The 19579-nt window shown below is 35.8% G+C and overlaps 3 protein-coding genes across 3 annotated transcripts; 2 read left to right on the top strand and 1 right to left on the bottom strand.

The window, feature by feature from the left end:
* Positions 1–602: 602 nt before the first annotated feature.
* On the top strand, positions 603–5066 carry ube2wa (ubiquitin conjugating enzyme E2 Wa). The gene is made up of 6 exons (XM_082174408.1): positions 603–926; positions 1485–1576; positions 2600–2702; positions 2806–2961; positions 3050–3125; positions 3257–5066. The coding sequence occupies exons 1-6, from the start codon at positions 912–914 to the stop codon at positions 3268–3270; spliced, it is 456 nt and encodes a 151-aa protein (XP_082030534.1). The 5' UTR covers positions 603–911; the 3' UTR covers positions 3271–5066.
* Positions 5067–12939: 7873 nt separating this feature from the next.
* Positions 12940–15820, bottom strand: rdh10b (retinol dehydrogenase 10b). The gene is made up of 6 exons (XM_082172552.1): positions 15178–15820; positions 14270–14505; positions 14062–14160; positions 13799–13944; positions 13578–13709; positions 12940–13493 (listed from the first exon to the last, which is right to left on the bottom strand). Exons 1-6 carry the CDS (start codon positions 15476–15478, stop codon positions 13370–13372), a joined length of 1038 nt encoding a protein of 345 aa, XP_082028678.1. The 5' UTR covers positions 15479–15820; the 3' UTR covers positions 12940–13369.
* Positions 15821–15889: 69 nt separating this feature from the next.
* Positions 15890–19397, top strand: rpl7 (ribosomal protein L7). Its single transcript, XM_082172553.1, has 7 exons — positions 15890–15955; positions 16549–16651; positions 16773–16939; positions 17147–17284; positions 18476–18585; positions 18676–18893; positions 19343–19397. The coding sequence occupies exons 1-6, from the start codon at positions 15942–15944 to the stop codon at positions 18882–18884; spliced, it is 741 nt and encodes a 246-aa protein (XP_082028679.1). The 5' UTR covers positions 15890–15941; the 3' UTR covers positions 18885–18893; positions 19343–19397.
* Positions 19398–19579: the final 182 nt, after the last annotated feature.

The following is a 19579-nucleotide window of genomic DNA, read 5'->3' as shown; positions in this document are numbered from 1 at the left end:
GAATTCTCCAAAATAAGGGTTTAAATTGAACATTGTTTTTCTGTTCTCCATGGATGACTGCATCTACAAATATTTTTGAAAGTTAATAACATTTTGAAGGAGAAACACCACACTCACGAACAACAAGGTGCCAGACAAACAAAACTGAAGATCTCAAAAAATAAATAAAACTGTCTGCACACTTGAATCCTTTCAGCAAATTGAATAGCCAAGCTTTCGGTCAAACGACCATCCTCAGGGCATAACACCAAAGGATAAATCTAGATAGGTTTACTATAATAGCAAAGGGAGGTTATCAAACTTTAATAAAATATCCAATGATGCACTTAATTAATAGGCCTGTATTAAATATTTAAATTATATTAAATTGTATATATAACATTATATAAATATGTATTTAAAATAATATATTATTGGTCACAACAACAGTGTGACATTTTAGTGTAACCTTTTAACATTTTTATTTTTTCCAGTTTACATTTAGCTAAAATGGCTAGCTGAAAATGGGCAGGTTCCATCACGTTACCCCATATACACATTTTTTCCCTGTGTTATAACTGAAGGAATGTTAGATGAATTCAAGGTATGTACATAACATAATAAACTGACATTCAAAAATAACCCCACCATGAGTAATATTCGCTAGAGTAAAGTATAGCAACACGCTTCTTTCTCCCCCATTTAAATGATGCATGCGTAGTTTGCACATCACGTTACAACACAATTGTTTTGTTGTTTCTTATTAAAAGGTGTATTTTACACAATTTTAGCCTGTAAAAGAGGATTTTAGCATTTTCACCTGTAGTGCCTCCCCCTGTTTCAAACAAACTGAATGTTGTTGCATTGCGGTTCCGTGAAAAACCTGATTAGACGTCATTCGGCCAATCGCCTCTCTACAGGGGCTTTCCATCATGGCGTCTATGCAGGTGAATATCTCCCTTCATACACAAGCAACTATTTTCAAATAACAATGTAAACCATTTTTCGCATTTAGCTGTGACACGTACCGGGTTTCGTCCTGTGTCCCTGCCTGTGGTGATCTGAACACAGGACAGTCAGCTGTTTCATTCGTACGCACATTTGTTTACTTTGTAAGCTAACGTTCAGTCAGTCTGACAGCCCAACAAACTCTGTAACGTTACTGTCACATCACAGTTGTAGCGGTGGAAGACGATACTTATAATAAACGGGATGTGAAACGAGAATTATTATGTAGCAGAGTTCTTCCGGAGCTGTAAACAATTGCAATGGTGCTTAATCGCTAGTTTCTATAGCACTGCAAATCGTTTGTTTGACTAGCTCGTTGTTAGCGGTCTGCTTGCTAGTTGTATTTTTCAGACATTAGAATTTAATTTAGGTGAATGGTTTAAAACCACGCACACTGAATTAAAATGATGTATTAATAGTTTAGATTAATATTTTAGGAAGGCTGTCCTGTTTTTACTTTCAGTTGTGCCTTAACCCAAGTTATTTTCACTTCCCAGAAGCGATTACAAAAGGAGTTGATGGCATTACAAAGTGATCCACCTCCTGGAATGACACTAAATGAGAGAAGTGTACAGAACACAATCACTGAGTAAGTTGTGAGATGTGTAAATGTGCAGTCAGTTCAGTTGGATTATATTTGGACAGTTTGCAACCTTTCCTTAAAGTTGTTGACATGAAAATGAATCTATTTTCTAAATGCATGCTATAGATCTTATTGTGAACAATTAATCTGTGCATGTTTCTTTTTTTATTTGACCTTGTAATGTTTAATCCAAAATGTCATAACTGGATCTTCCGGTGAAAACAACAGACTTCTCTCTGGTGACGTTTGTCAGATTCTCCAATCATTTAGTCCACTTAAACCCCACCCCTGCAAGCGCACGCTTATCTTCCTCCACTTGTTTTGAGCAATGGCCACGTCTCTAAACCTATATATTTTTTTCAATTGTCCGATTTACTCGGATGTACATAACAATATGTAAGAAATAATCTGTCAATTCTTTTGTTTCATTTTCGACTTTAAATGGACAGTTCACACAAAAATGAAAATGCTGTAGTTTACTCACCCTCATGTCGTTCCAAACCCATAAGACATCATCTTTTCGAAAGCAAATGAAAATATGTTTAATAAAACCTGAAAAATGTCTGTCCCTCCTTTGAAAGTCCTTGTTACCAAATCTTTTCATAAAGAGAACATTTCTAAAGAGAAATGATTGCTTTATAAACAGATTTAATTTAGGCTTTTATTTACTTATAAATATTAACCTGCATGCATACATTGAGCACATCAAATATGGTAAACATACTTGCATGACCAAACCTTATTTATTGTTGTTGCACATTATTATTATTATTTTTTTTTTAATCATCAACGTTTTGGTGGAAAGGACTTTCAATGGAGGGACAGAAATCTCACAGGTTTCATTAAAAAAATCTTAATTTGTGTTTTATGAGTTTGAAACCGTGACATTAGGGTGAGTCAATGATGACAGAATTTTCATTTCTGGGTGAACTAACCCTTTAAACCAGTTCATTTCTGTATTTAATGGGTACATTATATTTATTTCAGTCAAAGCAATTAATCAATGATTTTATTCTTGTATTTGTCCAGGTGGTTTATAGATATGGATGGTGCTCCAGGTACTCTTTATGAAGGAGAGAAGTTTCAACTCCTGTTCAAATTCAGTGGTCGATATCCTTTTGATTCACCTCAGGTAAATTGTGAATCTCCTTATATATGGTGGTGTTTTTGTTTAGTTTTTTTGTATTTTTGTATCAAAGCTGAATGCTTGTTGCTAATAAATATTGTTTCTATAGGTAATGTTCACCGGAGAGAATATACCCATCCATCCGCACGTCTATAGCAATGGTCACATCTGTTTATCTATTTTAACGGAAGACTGGTCACCAGCTCTGTCTGTGCAATCTGTTTGTTTAAGCATTATTAGCATGCTGTCAAGCTGCAAAGAAAAGGTAAACTTAACTTTTTAGTTAACCAAATTGATAAAAGTGAAATTCATTATGGTTGTCTAATGAGCTGTTTTTGTTGTCGTTGTTTCAGCGACGTCCTCCAGATAACTCATTTTATGTAAAGACATGTAATAAGAATCCAAAGAAAACTAAGTGGTGGTATCATGGTGAGTGTATCCCATTATCTTCTCAATAACTTCTTTTCATGTGAGTTTGTATAAAAAACAGATATGATCAAATAACTTAGTTTTCTTTGCTCTGTATACTTATTTCTTTTTCTTTTTCTTTTTTTTTACAGATGATACATGCTAGTAGCAGCACCATTTTGATAAATAAACAAACTTTTCCAAGTGCATCAAGTACTTTATGACAGTCTTTGGGTTAAGACTGAACCAGCAGACCCTAGGATGGTGATTTATGTATGGATTAGGCATACACTTCTGCTGACTGCAAGAAGTGCATAAAACTGCAGGAATGTAACCCACCCGGCAAGTATATTTTGATGGAATCAAGATGTGGAGCTTTTTTTGTTTCTTTTTTCATTTTGGTTATTTGATTTATGTTGTAATGTTTTCTTTCATAAGCTTCTAAGGGTTTTTTCCATTTTTGCAATAATATCTTCATGTGGGTTTGGAAATAAAGGGATCATGACATGAGAAATAAAATTTGCATTGATATTTTGACATAGAGGTTTTTGTACCATTAAAGCATCCTAAAAAAGTTTCATAGCTTGAAATGTCCTCCTCATTATAAACAAATCAAGCTCAAAAAATGGCTTGTTCTGATATTGGGTGACCTGGGATGTCACATGGGCAAATATATTTGCATATGACTGCCTACAGAGCAAGAAATCGATGAACAGTTTATACATCACCGCACCATAGGCCCCATTATAATCACTGATGCTGTCTACACTGGATACAGAATACATGTGCCCGTTCACTTTCTGACATAGGCCTTCTCTACGCGCTTGTGTCTGTTGACAACAGGACAAATGGAAGAGTGAAAGAAGGTTCGCTCTGAGGCGTCCAGTAAACAGCTCATTTGCGTCTCTGTACAGATCTCAGCATCAGAAACAGATGGTTTATTTTAATGGTGTCCTGGATCATGTCAGAGGGTTATATTTTTGTTTGGAACATTTTCTTTTGTAGACGAGGCACAGTGTAATGAATAATGTTTTCAAAACACTTACTCGCGTGCAGTGGGTGTTGATACTGTTTCCTATGCAATGACGTTAACCAATCAAAACAGTGGCCGTTCGTTGACAAGCCTTAAAGGAGCCGCCCCTTAAAAACTTGTCATTTCGGGGTCAGAATGAAGGTTGAGAATAATAGTTTTTCGACATATATATATATATATATATATTTGTGTTTTTTCATGTGTAAAACACTTTGTTAACATTATAAGTGAACCTCGAGGAACATATTAAAATAATTTAAAAAAACATCCATGTCATGATCCCTTTAAAGGAAAACTACTGTAATGTAATGGATCAATAATCAAAAGCAGAGACAGATGTCTATCATTTCCTTGCTTGGTTATGCACTGTGAAATTCGAACAGGGCACATTTGTACATGAAGATTTTATCTGTATACTTAAAAACTATAGTTTCTTTAAAAACAAAACTATGCCCTGCACCTTTGGTCCTTGTCCCCTAATAAGCCATTTTAAGTTGAATTTTGTAGCTGGGTGTGGGGTTTAGGACTATTCTGATAAATGTCATATTTACGAATATGTACAGAGTATATGCAGTGTGTTGATCATATTACATGATCTTAAAGGTAATTTTGAATTACACAAAGAAATGCTTTATGGGTTAAGGTTTAAGCACTGGTTTTATAGATAGGCCCACATTTTGTGTAGTTAAAACAATAAATAACTTTAGATATAATCACTTTATCTTTTATGTGAAGCTCTATTTAGTTCTATTAAAATTGTATGTTTGATTTATTGGTTGTATCCTGCTGTGCTGGGTAAGATTCTTTTAAAAAGACAACTTTTTCATGCAGTTAGCTTTAGAAAACGTAAAGTTTGTCTTCATTGTTTTGTTAACTTTATTTAACTTTATTTAAAACAAATGTTCTTATTAAAGTAATATATTTTGAAATGCTGTCATGTATTTTAATTAGACTACTTTGTAAATGCATATTGTTTGACTTCAGATATTGTTTGAATAATGAAGTTCTCTTCAAAATTGTCAACAGACTGTGTTTGGTATAAGAGAAGTATGTAAATGACACACTTCACCATTTATGGTAGTTTGTGATTGAATACTGATCTGTCCACTAGAGGGAAGTACAGTAATGTCATGTAAGCAGTTACATCACATTCACATTCATGTTTGTTGCAGACACTTTCTCAGCAAAGCAGTAAACTACTAATCTACACAGGGTTTTTTTAATGCAAGGCTGCATTTATTTGATCAAAAATGTTTTCTATTTTAATATATTTTAAAATGTAATTTATTCATGTGATGACAAAACTGAATTTTCAGCACCATTACAACAGTCTTGATCCTTCACATGATCCTTCAGAAATCATTATAATATGATGATTTTCTGCTCAAGAATAATTTCTTATTGTTATCAGTGTTGAAAACAGTTCTGCTGCTTAATGATTATGATCAAGATTTTTTGATAGATGAATAGAAAGTATCTCTCTCTCTCTCTCTCTCTCTCTCTCTCTCTCTCTCTCTCTCTGTATATATACAGTAGTCAACATTTGAAGTGGATCAAAACCTTTCATCAAAGTTATACATGAATTTTGAACAATACCCGTTCTTGTCTAATGACAACTTTGATTAATTTTTTTGATCCACTTCAAATATAGACTACTATGTGTATATATATATATATAAGTCTTCACTGACACTAATGGAGTCTTGCTTTAAAAAAAAATATTTACAAATTTTAATGGTAGTGTATGCCTTGATAAGTCAAGTTCTGTAAGAACAATAATACTTTGTAAAAATCAGAACAATTAATGTATTAAAGCAAGTTAAACAGAATATAAATAGAATAGTTGGAGTGCTCTTTACTAAGTATTTTTGTTTATTATATTGCTTTGACTGAGGCCAGCGAAGAGCAAAATGGAGCCTGAATGAGTAACTGTGAAGATGAAGGTTATTTTTGGGAATTGTTTTCTTATTATTTTTTAAATAGTAGAGAATGAAGTCATGGGAACCAACAGTAGTTACAGTGTGATTAGGAGTTTACTAGTCATCAAGAATGATTTTAGTGAATCATCTATTCAAACTGAATAATGATAGTGAGCCATTTCATTTAAAATAAAAAAATAAAAAGTCTGGAATGTTTTTCTGAACTGTTTATACAGATGTGATTCTAAAGTCCTCTGTCTGATGAACAGTACAGTCATCGGTTTTTCTCTTCCGTCAGACGGAATTCCACTGGACTACGGATGCTTAGGATGTTCCTCATAGGATATCTGCTCTTTTGAAAAATGTCTGTGACATCATCACATTGGTAATGTAATGGTATCATCCAAATGAGCATGGTGGGAGTGGGAGTGGGTGTAATTTCCTGGTAAAGGGAACGGGATTGATTGTGGATCTGTGATCTCTCATGCTTGTTCATTTTCAGGGGAGTTAACAGAGCAGGTCTGAGCCTATTAGTCAGAGGGAATTTGGGGGAGCCTCACAGGGGGAAAAGCGGTCGGATTTTCGTGTGTCATTGTAATGAGTTGCCAAACCAACATTACTGAGATAAAAGGGCAGTGATGCAAATACTATGATATAAACTGGATTTTTTTTTTTTTATATATACAAATAAAATAGGTAATCCAAAAATGTTAAATTATATAGCGAAACTTAGATTGTTCTTAAGACTTTGCTGCAAACACCCACAGAGCTAAATAAGGTAGAGATTTCTCAAAGCAATTCATAGAGAATCAAAATAATCGTCAGTGCATAATAACTGATACAACAGATTCCAGTGAAAGCACATCACGAACACCTTACAATGAGCTACACATTGACCAATCAACCAATGCTGTCATCTCTAATTAGGGATATGCTGCATACTTTTTGAGTTTGTACAAGGGGCTCATTATTGCTTTGTGGTATTTAGGCTGGAAGTGGAGTTATCTAACAGACAAGTGTCACTTGTTGGCTTTTATTCTCTGAACTGTCAGTACAAGTTCCAGGTTGTTGTTAGGCTGTGACAGTTTAGTTTAGTAACACTGGTATCTCTGTCTGAAGTAAGATTACGTAAATGTCATTTTGATCATTTCATCACTTTCACAAAATTAAAGAGAGAAAAAAAATCATGATTCTTTCCTGTCTTTTTGAACTCTTTTGGTTACCACTTTGTAGTCAGGATATTCTGATAATAAACAGCATTATTTGCTATATTTAAATGGATATCCATTGTCAAAAACACTTCCTACTGTAAATATATTTCTGCAGCCGATGTGAACTAAAGACCAAACTCTAATGTGTGCTTATTCCTGATTTGACTATCACTGACAATTGAGAGAATCCCTTTTTCCCTCTGGCCAGAGGAACAAGTGAATGTATTTAGAATCAGTCTGATGACATTTGAATGTGATTCCCTGCTTCTCTCATTCCATTGATAAGGATGTCTGATATTTCTCTCCGATGGTCACTGGTATTTCCGCAAGTGAGTGGGCAAGGAAATACTAATTTAGGCTTTTCATTATGTAGTTACATCCATAAACAGGGGTGTTGGTGATAGGACTGATAGGGTGGCAGAGGATAATTTACTTGTACACACAATTAATGAACGAAAATGAGCTAAAATGAACTGTATTTTTATACGTTAATGATTAATAAATACATACAGCATGTATTTTCTTGTTCATTGCAATTTAACAATTTGCAGATTTTTACATTTAAATCAGCATTTCTGCTATAGAAATTATAATTCTATTATTACAGCAATGTTTTCACTGCATTAACTGCTGTTTTATTTTATTTTATTTATTTATAAAAATCATTTCCCTAAGGGGCCTTATCATTCTGTAAATAATTTTTATGAATTTTCAATTACATGATACAATTTTTTTCAGCCCATATTTTCACCTGAAATTATATGTGCCTTGTGAAAGTATTTGCACACCTTCATTTATTTCACATTTTGTTTGCTGCCTTATGTTAAACTTATGTTCACATCAATCTACACTCCTTACACCATAATGACGAAGCAAAAGTACATGGCAAGTATTTGTACTGTTGTACAATAAACAATTCTGAATAAGAGACAAATGTTCAGTTAGTGATTATAATGGTTTATTTCTTGCAAAAAAAGGCACACAGTCAGTCAGCAGAATGTGAGAGTGCACACGTGGAGTGGAGGCTCCCTCTCTCTTTTATATCTCTACTCATAACAGATAACATAGGGCCATCATAGCCAATTGAACCTTTCTCAACCTTATTAGGAAAATACATTATCACTTATAGAAAAATATAATGAATCCAAAAAAAACAATGAATAAAAACAATTTCCATGACAATTTCCCGCTTTTGATTATTATCTTAATCACTCACAAATATAATATATTTTTCCATATACATATTACATCAGACATGTTAGTCCTCTCGGTTTCAAAACATATCTTCACCCTGTAGGAAGAAGTATCCTCAGAAAGACTACTGTCATAATTATTGATTTATTTGTCATGCAGGTCCCTTAGGCATCCAAGGATATAATTCTGAAAATTCTATACTTTTTTATATTTGATACTCAACACTAGATTTCACCATTCTCTTCACTAGGCTTGATAAACATTAGAATAGACATGGTAGACATAACAATACCAGGAGCCCTATCACTAACACTGGCAAGAGTGTGTGACATAACCAGTAACCTTTTTATCATTAATTGATAACTAATACGGCAAATTTATGTTACTTCATCACATTTATTCTCTTCATATCCAATTTTCATATAAATAATCACTCTGAAATTTGTGAAAGAAGAAATTGTAAGGCTGTTTATTTATAAACAAATAAATTCAATCATTATTTCCACTAAAACTTAATATCTCTTTTGTTAAGCTTTCTTTTCAACACAGGACCCTTTACAGTCATGATAGCCCACATAAGGGGAAAAAAACATAAATGAACATAAACCTGAACTTTGTAAAATGTTAAAATCATTTAATCAAAATGATTTAATCATATGTATCAAATCATACAAATTGGCTGCCACTGACATCTGTGGTCCTCTACTCTTTCGATTCCTTTTCTCGCTCTTTGGGTGGAAACTTTCTACAGTGGCTAGCGTGGACCCAGCCACCTCTTTGCTTTCCAGCTCTTTCTCCTTCCCTTATCACCACAAAATCTCCCTTGAGCTACTTTCACCTCCACACAAATGTTAGACAGGAGAGAAGACATTTCTTTACAACATGTCATGTTCACACAATTCGGTTGATGGCACTCATTGTTTAGCCCCTTCCATTCCCATAAATGTGGATCTTCCAAACAATATCTCAAAAGGGCTTAAACTGGGTCTCTTCCTCATTCTCATATGCATTAGGACTATTGTCAGGGCCTTTACTTGAGCCCATCCTCACAGCATTTGGCCAATTTTTTTTTTATCTTTAAATTCTGCTCATGTCACTGCCTAACATTTTTCCCACCTGTGCGATGGCTTTGTAATATCACTTAACCCATCTGTAATGATAAAACACTCATTCCAGAGGTTAATAACACAATATACACACAATCACGACATAATATTTCCCCAAACACATACAAAACATACAGTGCAGTCCCCATCACACACATTCATACTAGACACACATGATTATGAACCGCTCATTTTCAAGGTTTGATCTTGGTAATACCTCTAAAAATATTTGAACTTTTAAAAACTTTTACATTCATTTTTGCTGCTTTATAACTACTTAGGGTTAGGGTTTACATGGTCTTTTAACCAGTTTCAAATAATTTATTTTCATTATTCATTTGTTTTTAGAAAAGTCAGCTGGGTTGTTTTGGTTCTAATACTGTATCCTTGCTTTGTTTTGTTTAAGCTTGCTTTAGCAGGGTGATAATAGACAGAAAAAGTACCATCCCTGCCTCCACTCAAGTCTCTCTCTCTTACTGCGCAAATAATCTTTTCAACAGCCTCATAAGACTGTAACTTAGACAGAGTGTAATATTAAATTCATTATAATATAGAACCTTAACCTTTGTTATCCAGACTTTCTCTTGAATCTTTAAAAGCGGTCTTCATCTTTACCACCATGTCTCGGAATTATCTAAAACTATAAAGACATATTAGTTTAATATTAGCACTTCTATACATTTTTCTTGCCCATAAAGCAACCAACATCGTGTTACTGTCTCCACAACAAATAATGACAATCACCTTTTTTCCCCAGAAAAAAAAACATTTTTGCTGCTTTATAACTATTCCTCTATCAAATGGTTAGTCTGCATGCGACGCAATAATATCCGTATTGTCTCAGTCCCACTTATCTCTTCTCACAGACAGCCTTATAACTTGCTCCTTCAATTCTTATTATATAAATTCTAGACATCTAATGTCATGCATCCAGGATGAAAAAGTAAAATCCCTTATTTTTTATTTTATTAAATTGTTTTCATTTATTTTCCCTACTTTCCTGCTGCATCAACTTTCTTTCACTACTTTCAGCCTAGTGACACTTAAAGTTCATTCTCTAGGAAAATCATAGAATTTGATTAACCCTTCAATACATACATGTATACATACATACATTACTCTCCTCATCAGACAAAACACCGGTGTATCACAGCTGCTTGTTTTACTGTGAGATTTTCCCATGCTGATTATACTGTGTCTGTGGAGTTATTTCGGTGTATCTATTGGACGTCTCCAATAGACCCTACACTGTAAAAAATGTCTAACCTAACCTCTCCAAGTAAAAATTTTCTAGTGACTGGTAACATCTAAAAAATGTTATTGGCCCAAGTGTAATTCTTGTTGCAATAGTCTGTTAACATTGGCTCAATGAGAAATAATACGTCAGACTAATTGAAAAATTTAGATGTAACCAGTCACTAGAAATTTTTGTCCAGTCCACACCCCACATGAACAGATTTGGTGCCCAACCTCGAGTTTAATTACACGTTAAACTCACTTCTCTACCAGAGACCCAGTCATCAGCATGGTTTAATATCCTAATTTCCCCAATAGATTTTTAGAATAATTTATATTTGTCTCTTTACCCAGTTCTTATAGTGCCACTTGAGTTCTTTTTCCAATTCCAGTGGTGTTTCTCCTGGACTCTCAATCTATTCGGGGTAGGGCTGAATCTCTCGATTTCAGGATGATCAGTCACTGTCCGCTCTCAGATCCAAAAGGCACATTCAAGGAATCCCACTTCTGATACCAAGCTGTTGTGGCAAATAAACAATAAACAATTCTGAATAAGAGACAAATGTTCAATTAGTGATTATTATGGTTTATTTCTTGCAAAAAAAGGCACACAGTGGAGGGGAGGCTCCCTCTCCCTTAGTTTTTTGTATGATGCGACAAAATTTGCGCATCTGCATTTGGTGATTTTCTGCCATCCTCCCCCCTTAGTTCCTCTCAAGCTCTGTCAGCTTGAATGGGAAACCTTCGGTTTTTCATTTTCAGGTTCCTCAAGAGATGTTTGATTGGGTTCAAGTCTATGCTCTGGCTGGGCCACTCAAGGACATTCACAGAGTTGTCCATACACTCTTGCGTTGTCTTAGCTGTGTGCTTAGGGTCATTGTCCTGTTAGAAGGTGAACCTTCTGCCCAGTCTGAGGTTCTGCTCCAGACTTCATTATGGCCATCTCTATATTTTGCTGTGTTTTCTCTGAGGAGAGGCTTGAGTCTGGCCACTCTGCCATAAAGGCCAGATAAGTGGAGTGTTGCAGTGATGTTTGTCCTTCTGTGAGTTTCTCCCATCTCCAAATATGATCATGGAGCTCAACTAGAGTGATCATCAACTTCTTGGTCACCACTCTAACCAAGGCCCTTCTCCATCAATTGCTCAGTCTGGCCAGAAGGCCAGCTAGTCCCTCCTGGTTGTTTCAAACTTCTTCCGTGAAGGATTATGGAGTCTACATGCTTCTGTGAACCTTCAGTGCAGCAGATTTTTTTTGTTTTGTTTTTTGTCTTCCCCAGATCTGTGTCTTGACACACTCCTGTCTCTGAGCTCTGCAGGCAGTTCTTTTGACTTTGTGGCTTGGTTTTTGCATTTTCAGCTGTTAGACATTTTATTGAAAAGTGTGTACCTTTCCAAATTAAATATTTGGAAGATATTCATTTGAATATATACACCCATTCAATTGAATTTGCAGAGGTTAACTCCACCCTAAGTGTAGTAATGTCTGCAAGCGAAACTGGAATGCTCCTGAGCTAAATTTCAAGTGTCCTAGAAAAGGGTACGTATGTACTAGGATCATTTCAGCTTTTCCTCTTTAATACATTTGCAAAGTTGTCACAAAACTGTTTTTTGCATTGTCTTCATGGTGTATGGAGTGTAGACTGATGTAAAAAAAAAAAAAAAAAAAAGGTAGTAGATGTAGTTAAAGTAAAATGAAGGGGTACGAATACTTTCGCAAGGCACTGTATTGCAAAGTATATGCAATTTATAATACTTAATATATTTTAAAAGGCCTGCTTTGTGCTTTCAACTGCCTCAAATATTATTAACAGGGTACATTATTACGGAGATTAGTTGTCAAATGCTTTGAAATGTTTCCTGCAGTTAAGTGCATACAGAACTGGGAAGATACCATTCAAAGTGGAGATGTAGATCATGGAAACAAGAAATGTACTCCTTTTCTTTTCCCCCCACATGGGTGGCCCTTGTATATTTCCTTATTTTCATATTATCTTATCTTTTCAAACTTTGTCAATGCATGACCGCATTTTAAGCATGGATTAAACCTACACCTTGTTTGCTCACCCAAAAAAAACTAAGTACCTTTTCATCACTTAGACCTTACTTTAATCAGGAAAAAAAGGCAACTGTACATGATTATAGGAAGACTGTTTATTTAACAATAAGCACTTATGGCATTCTCTGATAATCTTTTGTCAAAATCACTGGTGTTATCCAAATCAAAACCACAACAAGAAGAAATACCTTCAACACATGTAGTGCATTTTGTAGAGTTATTAGGAGGATAAAACCTCTAAAGTGACAAAGTCATAGAATGTTGAGGAAAGCAACAGTACACAACAAATAAAGTGTGAATACATATAAATAGGTGACAGGCCTTCTTATGCAATCTTACAGTAACACAGCATTTAATAATTAAGGCTAATCGCTAATGTGTTATACAGTTGTAATTCTTGCATTCTCAAATTTGACAGCAAAATGTCATCAGAAAAAACTTGTAATGTACAGCTTTCATCGTTCCAGAGGAACTACACAGATTTTAGCAGCACTGCTCAGTCAGAACCAGTTAGATTCCAGTCTTTGATTCATTGTTGTTCGTGGACTCCTTCCGTTGAGCCAGAAAGGGGTACATGCACTTATCAGCACCAATAAATCTGTACATGCACACAATGGCATCAAACGGCAAAATGCTGCAAGATATAAGAGATTATAGACCATTATACGTACACAGATTAAATAAAACAAGAATAGTATGACATATTACACTAACTTACGTTTTCATGAAAGTGACCATGTACATGATTCGTGGTGTGCAGATCATTGCTTGGTCTGTTAGTATGGCTCTCATGGCCTGTTTTACACAGTACTCTGGCTTTAGCGGTGGGAAAAGTGGAGCCATTTCTTTCCTGTTTAAAAAGATTGTAAGGGAACAATTATAATTAGAACTATAATTTATCATCAGAAGTAAATTAAAGATATTTAGTCAAACACAAACCTAATTTTGCAGCCTTCGAACATGCCAGTGTCAACTAGAAAAGGACAGACAAGCGTCATCTTTATTCCATCCTTATCAGCTGCTTTCAGTTCATGGCTCAAAGACTCATGGAAGCCTATGGCTCCAAACTTGCTTGCACAATAGTCCTACAACAAAGAGGAGAAACGAGTGGGTTACTGAACTTCAAAAGCATCTTTGCAACACAGTACATTACATATAAGATTTTTTTTTTCTAAGTGAGACTTTTTTGTTTGTTTGTTTACCTCCACACCAGCAGTAGTGAACAAGCCCAATGAACTAGCAACAGTTACAATATGTCCGTGATTCCGCTCCAGCATCTTGGGAAGAAAAGCTTTCGTAGTCTGTGAATATAAACATACACAGAATCAAAAGATGAACACAAATTGTCAAGTGTGAATAAAGACTGCACAACTTTGACATTAATGGTACTGATCAAAGCCTCATACTGACCCAGAAGTGAGAATGGCAGTTGACCATCATAGTCCTTTCGATAAGCTCGTCTGGACACTCAAGAAGATGACGTCCTGAGACAACTCCAGCATTATTGATTAACAGGTCGATGTTGCCCACCTCTTTGCGCACCTTTTCTGCAGTCGAATACACACTCTCGCGTTTACTAACGTCACAAAAATATGTGTAAACTTTCAGCTGGAACAGAGGCAACTCTTGAACACTGTCCGAAGACCCTGTAAAAAAGAAGAAGAAAAAAAGAACAGATTTGATAACAGAACAGTTTTGCAAACATTTAACCCCACTAGTAACAATTAACATTTATGTCTAAAAGGGTTGTTGATGTATTCACCATAAGTGTTAACTCAAAATAAAACCACAAAATAAATTTTACAAAATGACTCTTAATATTGGGTATTACCAAAGTCCTTTTAGGCCTTTAAGTCCTTTTATATAAACTGTCTCTGGTATTACTGACCAACTGAGCAAAACGCTGTAAATTCCCATCAGCTACTAGTAATAAAACACACACTTTAATAAAGTCTAAAACTTTTTAGAAAAGTAATTTGTTTGGTTTTATTTGGTTATACTTTTCCTGGGAAAATCTGGGATTAAAGTTGTTAAGAACTTCACTTCTAAAGCACTTATTCAGCTTTCTTAATCGTTTTCAACATTTTCAAATACATTATTAAAATCAAAAGTTGTATCGGTTAATAATTAATGAACTTGAGCTAACACGAACAGTATAAATATTTGTATTAACTAACGTCAACTAAGACTAATAAACACAGTAACAAATGTATTGCATTAACTAATATGAATTAATTGTACCGTATTAGCCTACAATAAAGAATCTTGTGAAAGACTAAAAAAATGGGGAAGAAAGGGTCGTTTACCACTAAACTCACCAGCGGAGGGGTTCATTTCTCGGTAAATTTCACGCACTATCTCTGCGGTCTCTTCGTTAGCCTGTCGGTTAATGTCCCACAAAACAAGGATCGCTCGTCTCCGGGCAAACTCCAATGCAAAGAACCGCCCGAGACCGCTTCCAGCACCGGTAATAACACACACCTGGCCCTCCACACTCTTCTCCCGTGGACGAATAAACCATTTACCACCGGCCAGCACAAACGACCAGATTATTTTAAAAGTGACCACGAAAAATTCAGTGACGATATTCATGATGTGCGCGTGCCGCTGAGCTTCCATTCGCTGAACTAAACTGACAAATTACAGAGACATTCAGATCAAACTGCAGATGTGCTCAAAGAAAAAACCCGTCGAGCAGTAAACAAAATCCGGACCCCTCAGCTTCCACGACGGGATGAAATCTGCCCATACCAGTACGGTTTCGTGGCTCTTTAAATATGATCGAACTCACTTGACTTCATAACTTTCCACGCGTGTGTCCGCCTGCTATGCAAAGTAGTCATAACTTTTGCGTCATATCTATATGCATTGTTACCAGCCAATCTACTTCTCAACATAATGTATTTTAAGAATAAAATATCAATTTAACCAGAACGTCTCTTCAACGTAAAATAAACACGGTATTATTTTTTTTAAATGCAGGCAGTATGTCTAGAGACCTAATACTTGACCGGAAGTATGAAGGACCTATCTTATAAGACCTCACCGCGCATGCGTAGAAGCCTCTTTTACTGTGGGGATAATGGCGGGTGAAGCGTAAGTTGGAAACTGTGCTATTTGAATCTTCTTCCATCGGTTTAAATATAGCTCATACGATATTGTTCCGAGTCTAAATGAGCAATATGTGTATGTTTAAGTGCTATGAAGGGGAAATTGGGAGTATCGGGGAATGATGAATCAATAAAATTTCATATGAATGTCGTGTAGTCTGCCGGGTGGAATCGGTTGAGCAACGTGTGAAAAAGCACTTAATATAGTAACATTAAAACGTGCCCGAATAAGTATTTCTTTACCAAAATATCCAAATGTGCTCTGGAGTTATGGAATAGTCTTCTTTGACCTAATATTTATTTATTGTCATTAGCTGCTAACTTCAAGCAAAGGCATGATGCTACATTGCTAGTATTTTTATGAAAACAAGCTTTAGTCTTAAGGTTGTGCTGTCATATATGTGCGTGTATATATGTATACGTATGTATATATATATATATATATATATAATATATATACACACACACAGTGCTTTTTTTTTTAACGTAAAGTAACGTTAGCTGTCATTATGATAGCCTGGTCTGCAGGCCTAATGTGGTTACCAGAGAAATGACAAATGTGCTACCATTTCTCATCAGAAAGAAGAAGGTTCCCTCAGTCCCCGAAAGCCTCTTGAAGAGGCGACAGCGATTTGCTGCCATCAGGGCCGTGCGTCTGAAGAAGGTGCTGGCTGACAAGAAGGTTGGTGGTTTAGACTTTACCTGCTAGCTTTGTTGTTTATAAACAGTGGTCAAGATAATCTGATGATAAAGCATCAATATAGAGCCCAAATTGAGAATGCATGTCGTCTCTCACCTATTAGGCCCACAAAGTCACCAGGAAGCTCATCTTCAAGAGAGCTGAAGCTTACCACAAGGAATACAGGGAGATGTACAGGCGTGAAATCCGCATGAGTAGGATGGCTCGCAAGGCAGGCAACTACTATGTCCCAGCTGAGCCCAAACTGGCTTTTGTGGTCCGGATCAGAGGGTAAATGTTCCACTTTCAAATGATCTGCCATGCTGTAGGCAGACTTCACAGATTGTGGTTAATGATGTTGCTCTTTTTTCCCCGTCTTATCGACCATGGTGATTCCTCTTGAAAATAAGCCAAATCTTCTGAAACCACCACTACATAGTATTACTTTTAGTGAAACTGTTTTGAAAGTTGTTGATGGGATACCTTTTCTATCCTCAGTATCAATGGCGTCAGCCCCAAAGTCCGCAAGGTGCTTCAGCTGCTCCGTCTCCGCCAGATCTTCAACGGTGTCTTCGTCAAACTGAACAAGGCCTCCATCAACATGCTCCGAATTGCAGAGCCCTACATTGCCTGGGGGTACGTAAAGCTGTGTTTTGGGTTGAACGTAAAAATTGTGATTGTCCACGGTGTATTTATAGCTGTCTTATGGTTCAAGGTACACTACTATTTGAAAGCTTCGGGTCAGTAAATTTGTTTGTCTTCTAAAAACAATCTTACTGACCCCAACATTTTGAACATTAGTGTATACTTGGCTCAAAAATGAAAGTTTCTCATGTTGTTACAAACTAATTATTTTTTTAAATCCATAGAACAGGAAAGGAGAATAGTTGTTGAATGTACTGGCTTCCCTTTTATATAATTAAAGTGAATGGGGACTCTGGCTTCCAGAGTCTAAATATTAGAGAGCTTTGATTTGTCATTACATTACATCATTACATATGACCAGTTGGCTTTGACATCAGATCTAACATTGACCCATTAAAGGTGTCAATTTGAATGCATTTTCTGTTTCTTGCTCAAGGCTATTGTGTTGGCTTCAGATGATTTTAAATATAGTGCATAATAAGAAAATCAATCATATGGGCTACTTTTTTGGTGGTGCTTTGTCCTGTCATTCCCCATTTACTTTCATTATATGGAAAAGAGTGGCTGTTATCTCAATACTTTTTGTTTTGTGTTCAGTGGAAGACCAACGGTTCACCCAAAGATAACAATTGTCATCAGTTACTCCCCTTCATGTCCTTCCAAACCCATAAGACATTTGTTCATCTTTGGAACATGAATGAATATATTTTTAATGTTTATATGTGTATAAAAGCCCTGTTTAATCAAAGTCTTCTGCAGAGATCATTTTATGATGAACAAATTTATCACGTCTCTTCAGAGGACTTGCATTAAACCACTTGATGTGATTATTTTTTTTTTACCATCTCTTTATAAACATTTGAACTGTCAAGTATTCTGGGTGAATAGACTAAAATATCTGTTTTGAAGATGAGCGACAGTCTCATAGGTTTGGAATGACATGTAATTGACCTTTTTAACTTTTGGCTGAACTATCCTTATATGGTTCTGGAAAATCTTATGTGAAATGTAATTTGTGTCACGATACAATGGCTGAATTTGGAACCATGTATCACTCTTACCATTTTTGTCATAGAAAGATATTGTGAAATTAGTAAAAGTGGTTCTGGATACAGCAACTGTCTCCTAATTGTATTAAAATGAACTTTACCTGCTTGCTGAAGTCCCATATTGCTTTTTCAGCTACCCCAACCTTAAATCTGTGCGTGAGCTCATCTACAAGCGTGGTTTCGGCAAGATCAAAAAGCAGCGCATTGGACTGACAGACAACTCCCTCATCGAGAAGACCCTTGGTAAGACCAGGCAGTGCACACCCTTATTGAACACTAGGTATTGCAGTAGTGGCGTTTTAGGATTCAGTAACATGATTTGCATATATCCAGGTCAGTGTGGAATCATCTGCGTTGAGGATCTCATTCATGAGATCTACACTGTTGGAAAGAACTTCAAGGCTGCAAACAATTTCCTCTGGCCATTCAAACTGTCCTCTCCTCGTGGTGGCATGAACAAGAAGACCACCCACTTTGTCGAGGGAGGTGATGCAGGAAATAGGGAGGACCAGATCAACAGACTCATCAGGAGAATGAACTAAGAACATTAGGTGAGCACCTGACTTAAACAGATGGCCATTTCTTTTTAAGTTTGACAATTATTTATTTGCATTTAACTTGTCCTTGCATATCATACCAACAATGTGTGTGATTCAGGTTATTAGATTGAAGAAAAGTGTTATCAGAGTGATGTTTGTGTTCTGGAATAGCTGTTACATTCGCTGTAATGCATCAAGCAACCTCATAGTAGTGTTGGTAATACTTTGTTCATTGTTAATTTGTGTATTATGTGGGCTGTTTATTGTATTTATTAATCTCAGAAACATGTCCTTTAGGCATTATTTGCTTGATACTGATGCTATTTGTTGTTGTACTGGTTAACCTCATAGTAGGATAGAGGCCTTTTGGGAGTGAGACCCATTTAAAGTAAATGTCAGGGGGGACCAACTGCCTTTCAAGTCAAATTTCTAATCTAAAACTTTTGTATTTGTCTCTACAGGTTTTTGGAACATTTCTGCTGTTGGTCTGTGTGAAAATAAAATCATTTACACAAACACTGATTTAGAGATTTATTTCTTGGCATCCCTTTATTGTGACACTTTAGTCTGCTCATGATATACTGTAAAAGTATCTCAATTGAGTTCTCAATTGCATCAAAAAGATGCTACAGCTGTGTCCTTTCATCACATCTAATGAAGCTTCTCGCTATTAAACCACTTAAAGATGAGGTTGAAGG

This window comes from Leuciscus leuciscus, assembly GCF_965113295.1.
Source record: "Leuciscus leuciscus genome assembly, chromosome: 6".
Taxonomy (NCBI): Eukaryota; Metazoa; Chordata; class Actinopteri; order Cypriniformes; family Leuciscidae; genus Leuciscus; species Leuciscus leuciscus.
Note: the sequence above shows the minus strand (reverse complement) of the source record. Positions and strands in the feature narration are given on the sequence as shown.

Excerpts from the sequence above, each read along its gene's own strand:
- rdh10b (XM_082172552.1), bottom strand. The coding sequence starts at position 15,478 with ATGGAAGCTCAGCGGCACGCGCACATCATGAATATCGTCACTGAATTT. Across the intron at positions 14,161-14,269 it reads ACTGCCATTCTCACTTCTGG|ACTACGAAAGCTTTTCTTCC; the intron begins GTCAGTATGAGG and ends TTATATTCACAG. Across the intron at positions 13,494-13,577 it reads ATGGTCACTTTCATGAAAAC|CATTTTGCCGTTTGATGCCA; the intron begins GTAAGTTAGTGT and ends TATATCTTGCAG.
- ube2wa (XM_082174408.1), top strand. Across the intron at positions 1,577-2,599 it reads GTACAGAACACAATCACTGA|GTGGTTTATAGATATGGATG; the intron begins GTAAGTTGTGAG and ends GTATTTGTCCAG. Across the intron at positions 2,703-2,805 it reads ATCCTTTTGATTCACCTCAG|GTAATGTTCACCGGAGAGAA; the intron begins GTAAATTGTGAA and ends TTGTTTCTATAG.
- rpl7 (XM_082172553.1), top strand. Across the intron at positions 17,285-18,475 it reads GAGCCCTACATTGCCTGGGG|CTACCCCAACCTTAAATCTG; the intron begins GTACGTAAAGCT and ends TTGCTTTTTCAG. Across the intron at positions 18,586-18,675 it reads CCTCATCGAGAAGACCCTTG|GTCAGTGTGGAATCATCTGC; the intron begins GTAAGACCAGGC and ends GCATATATCCAG.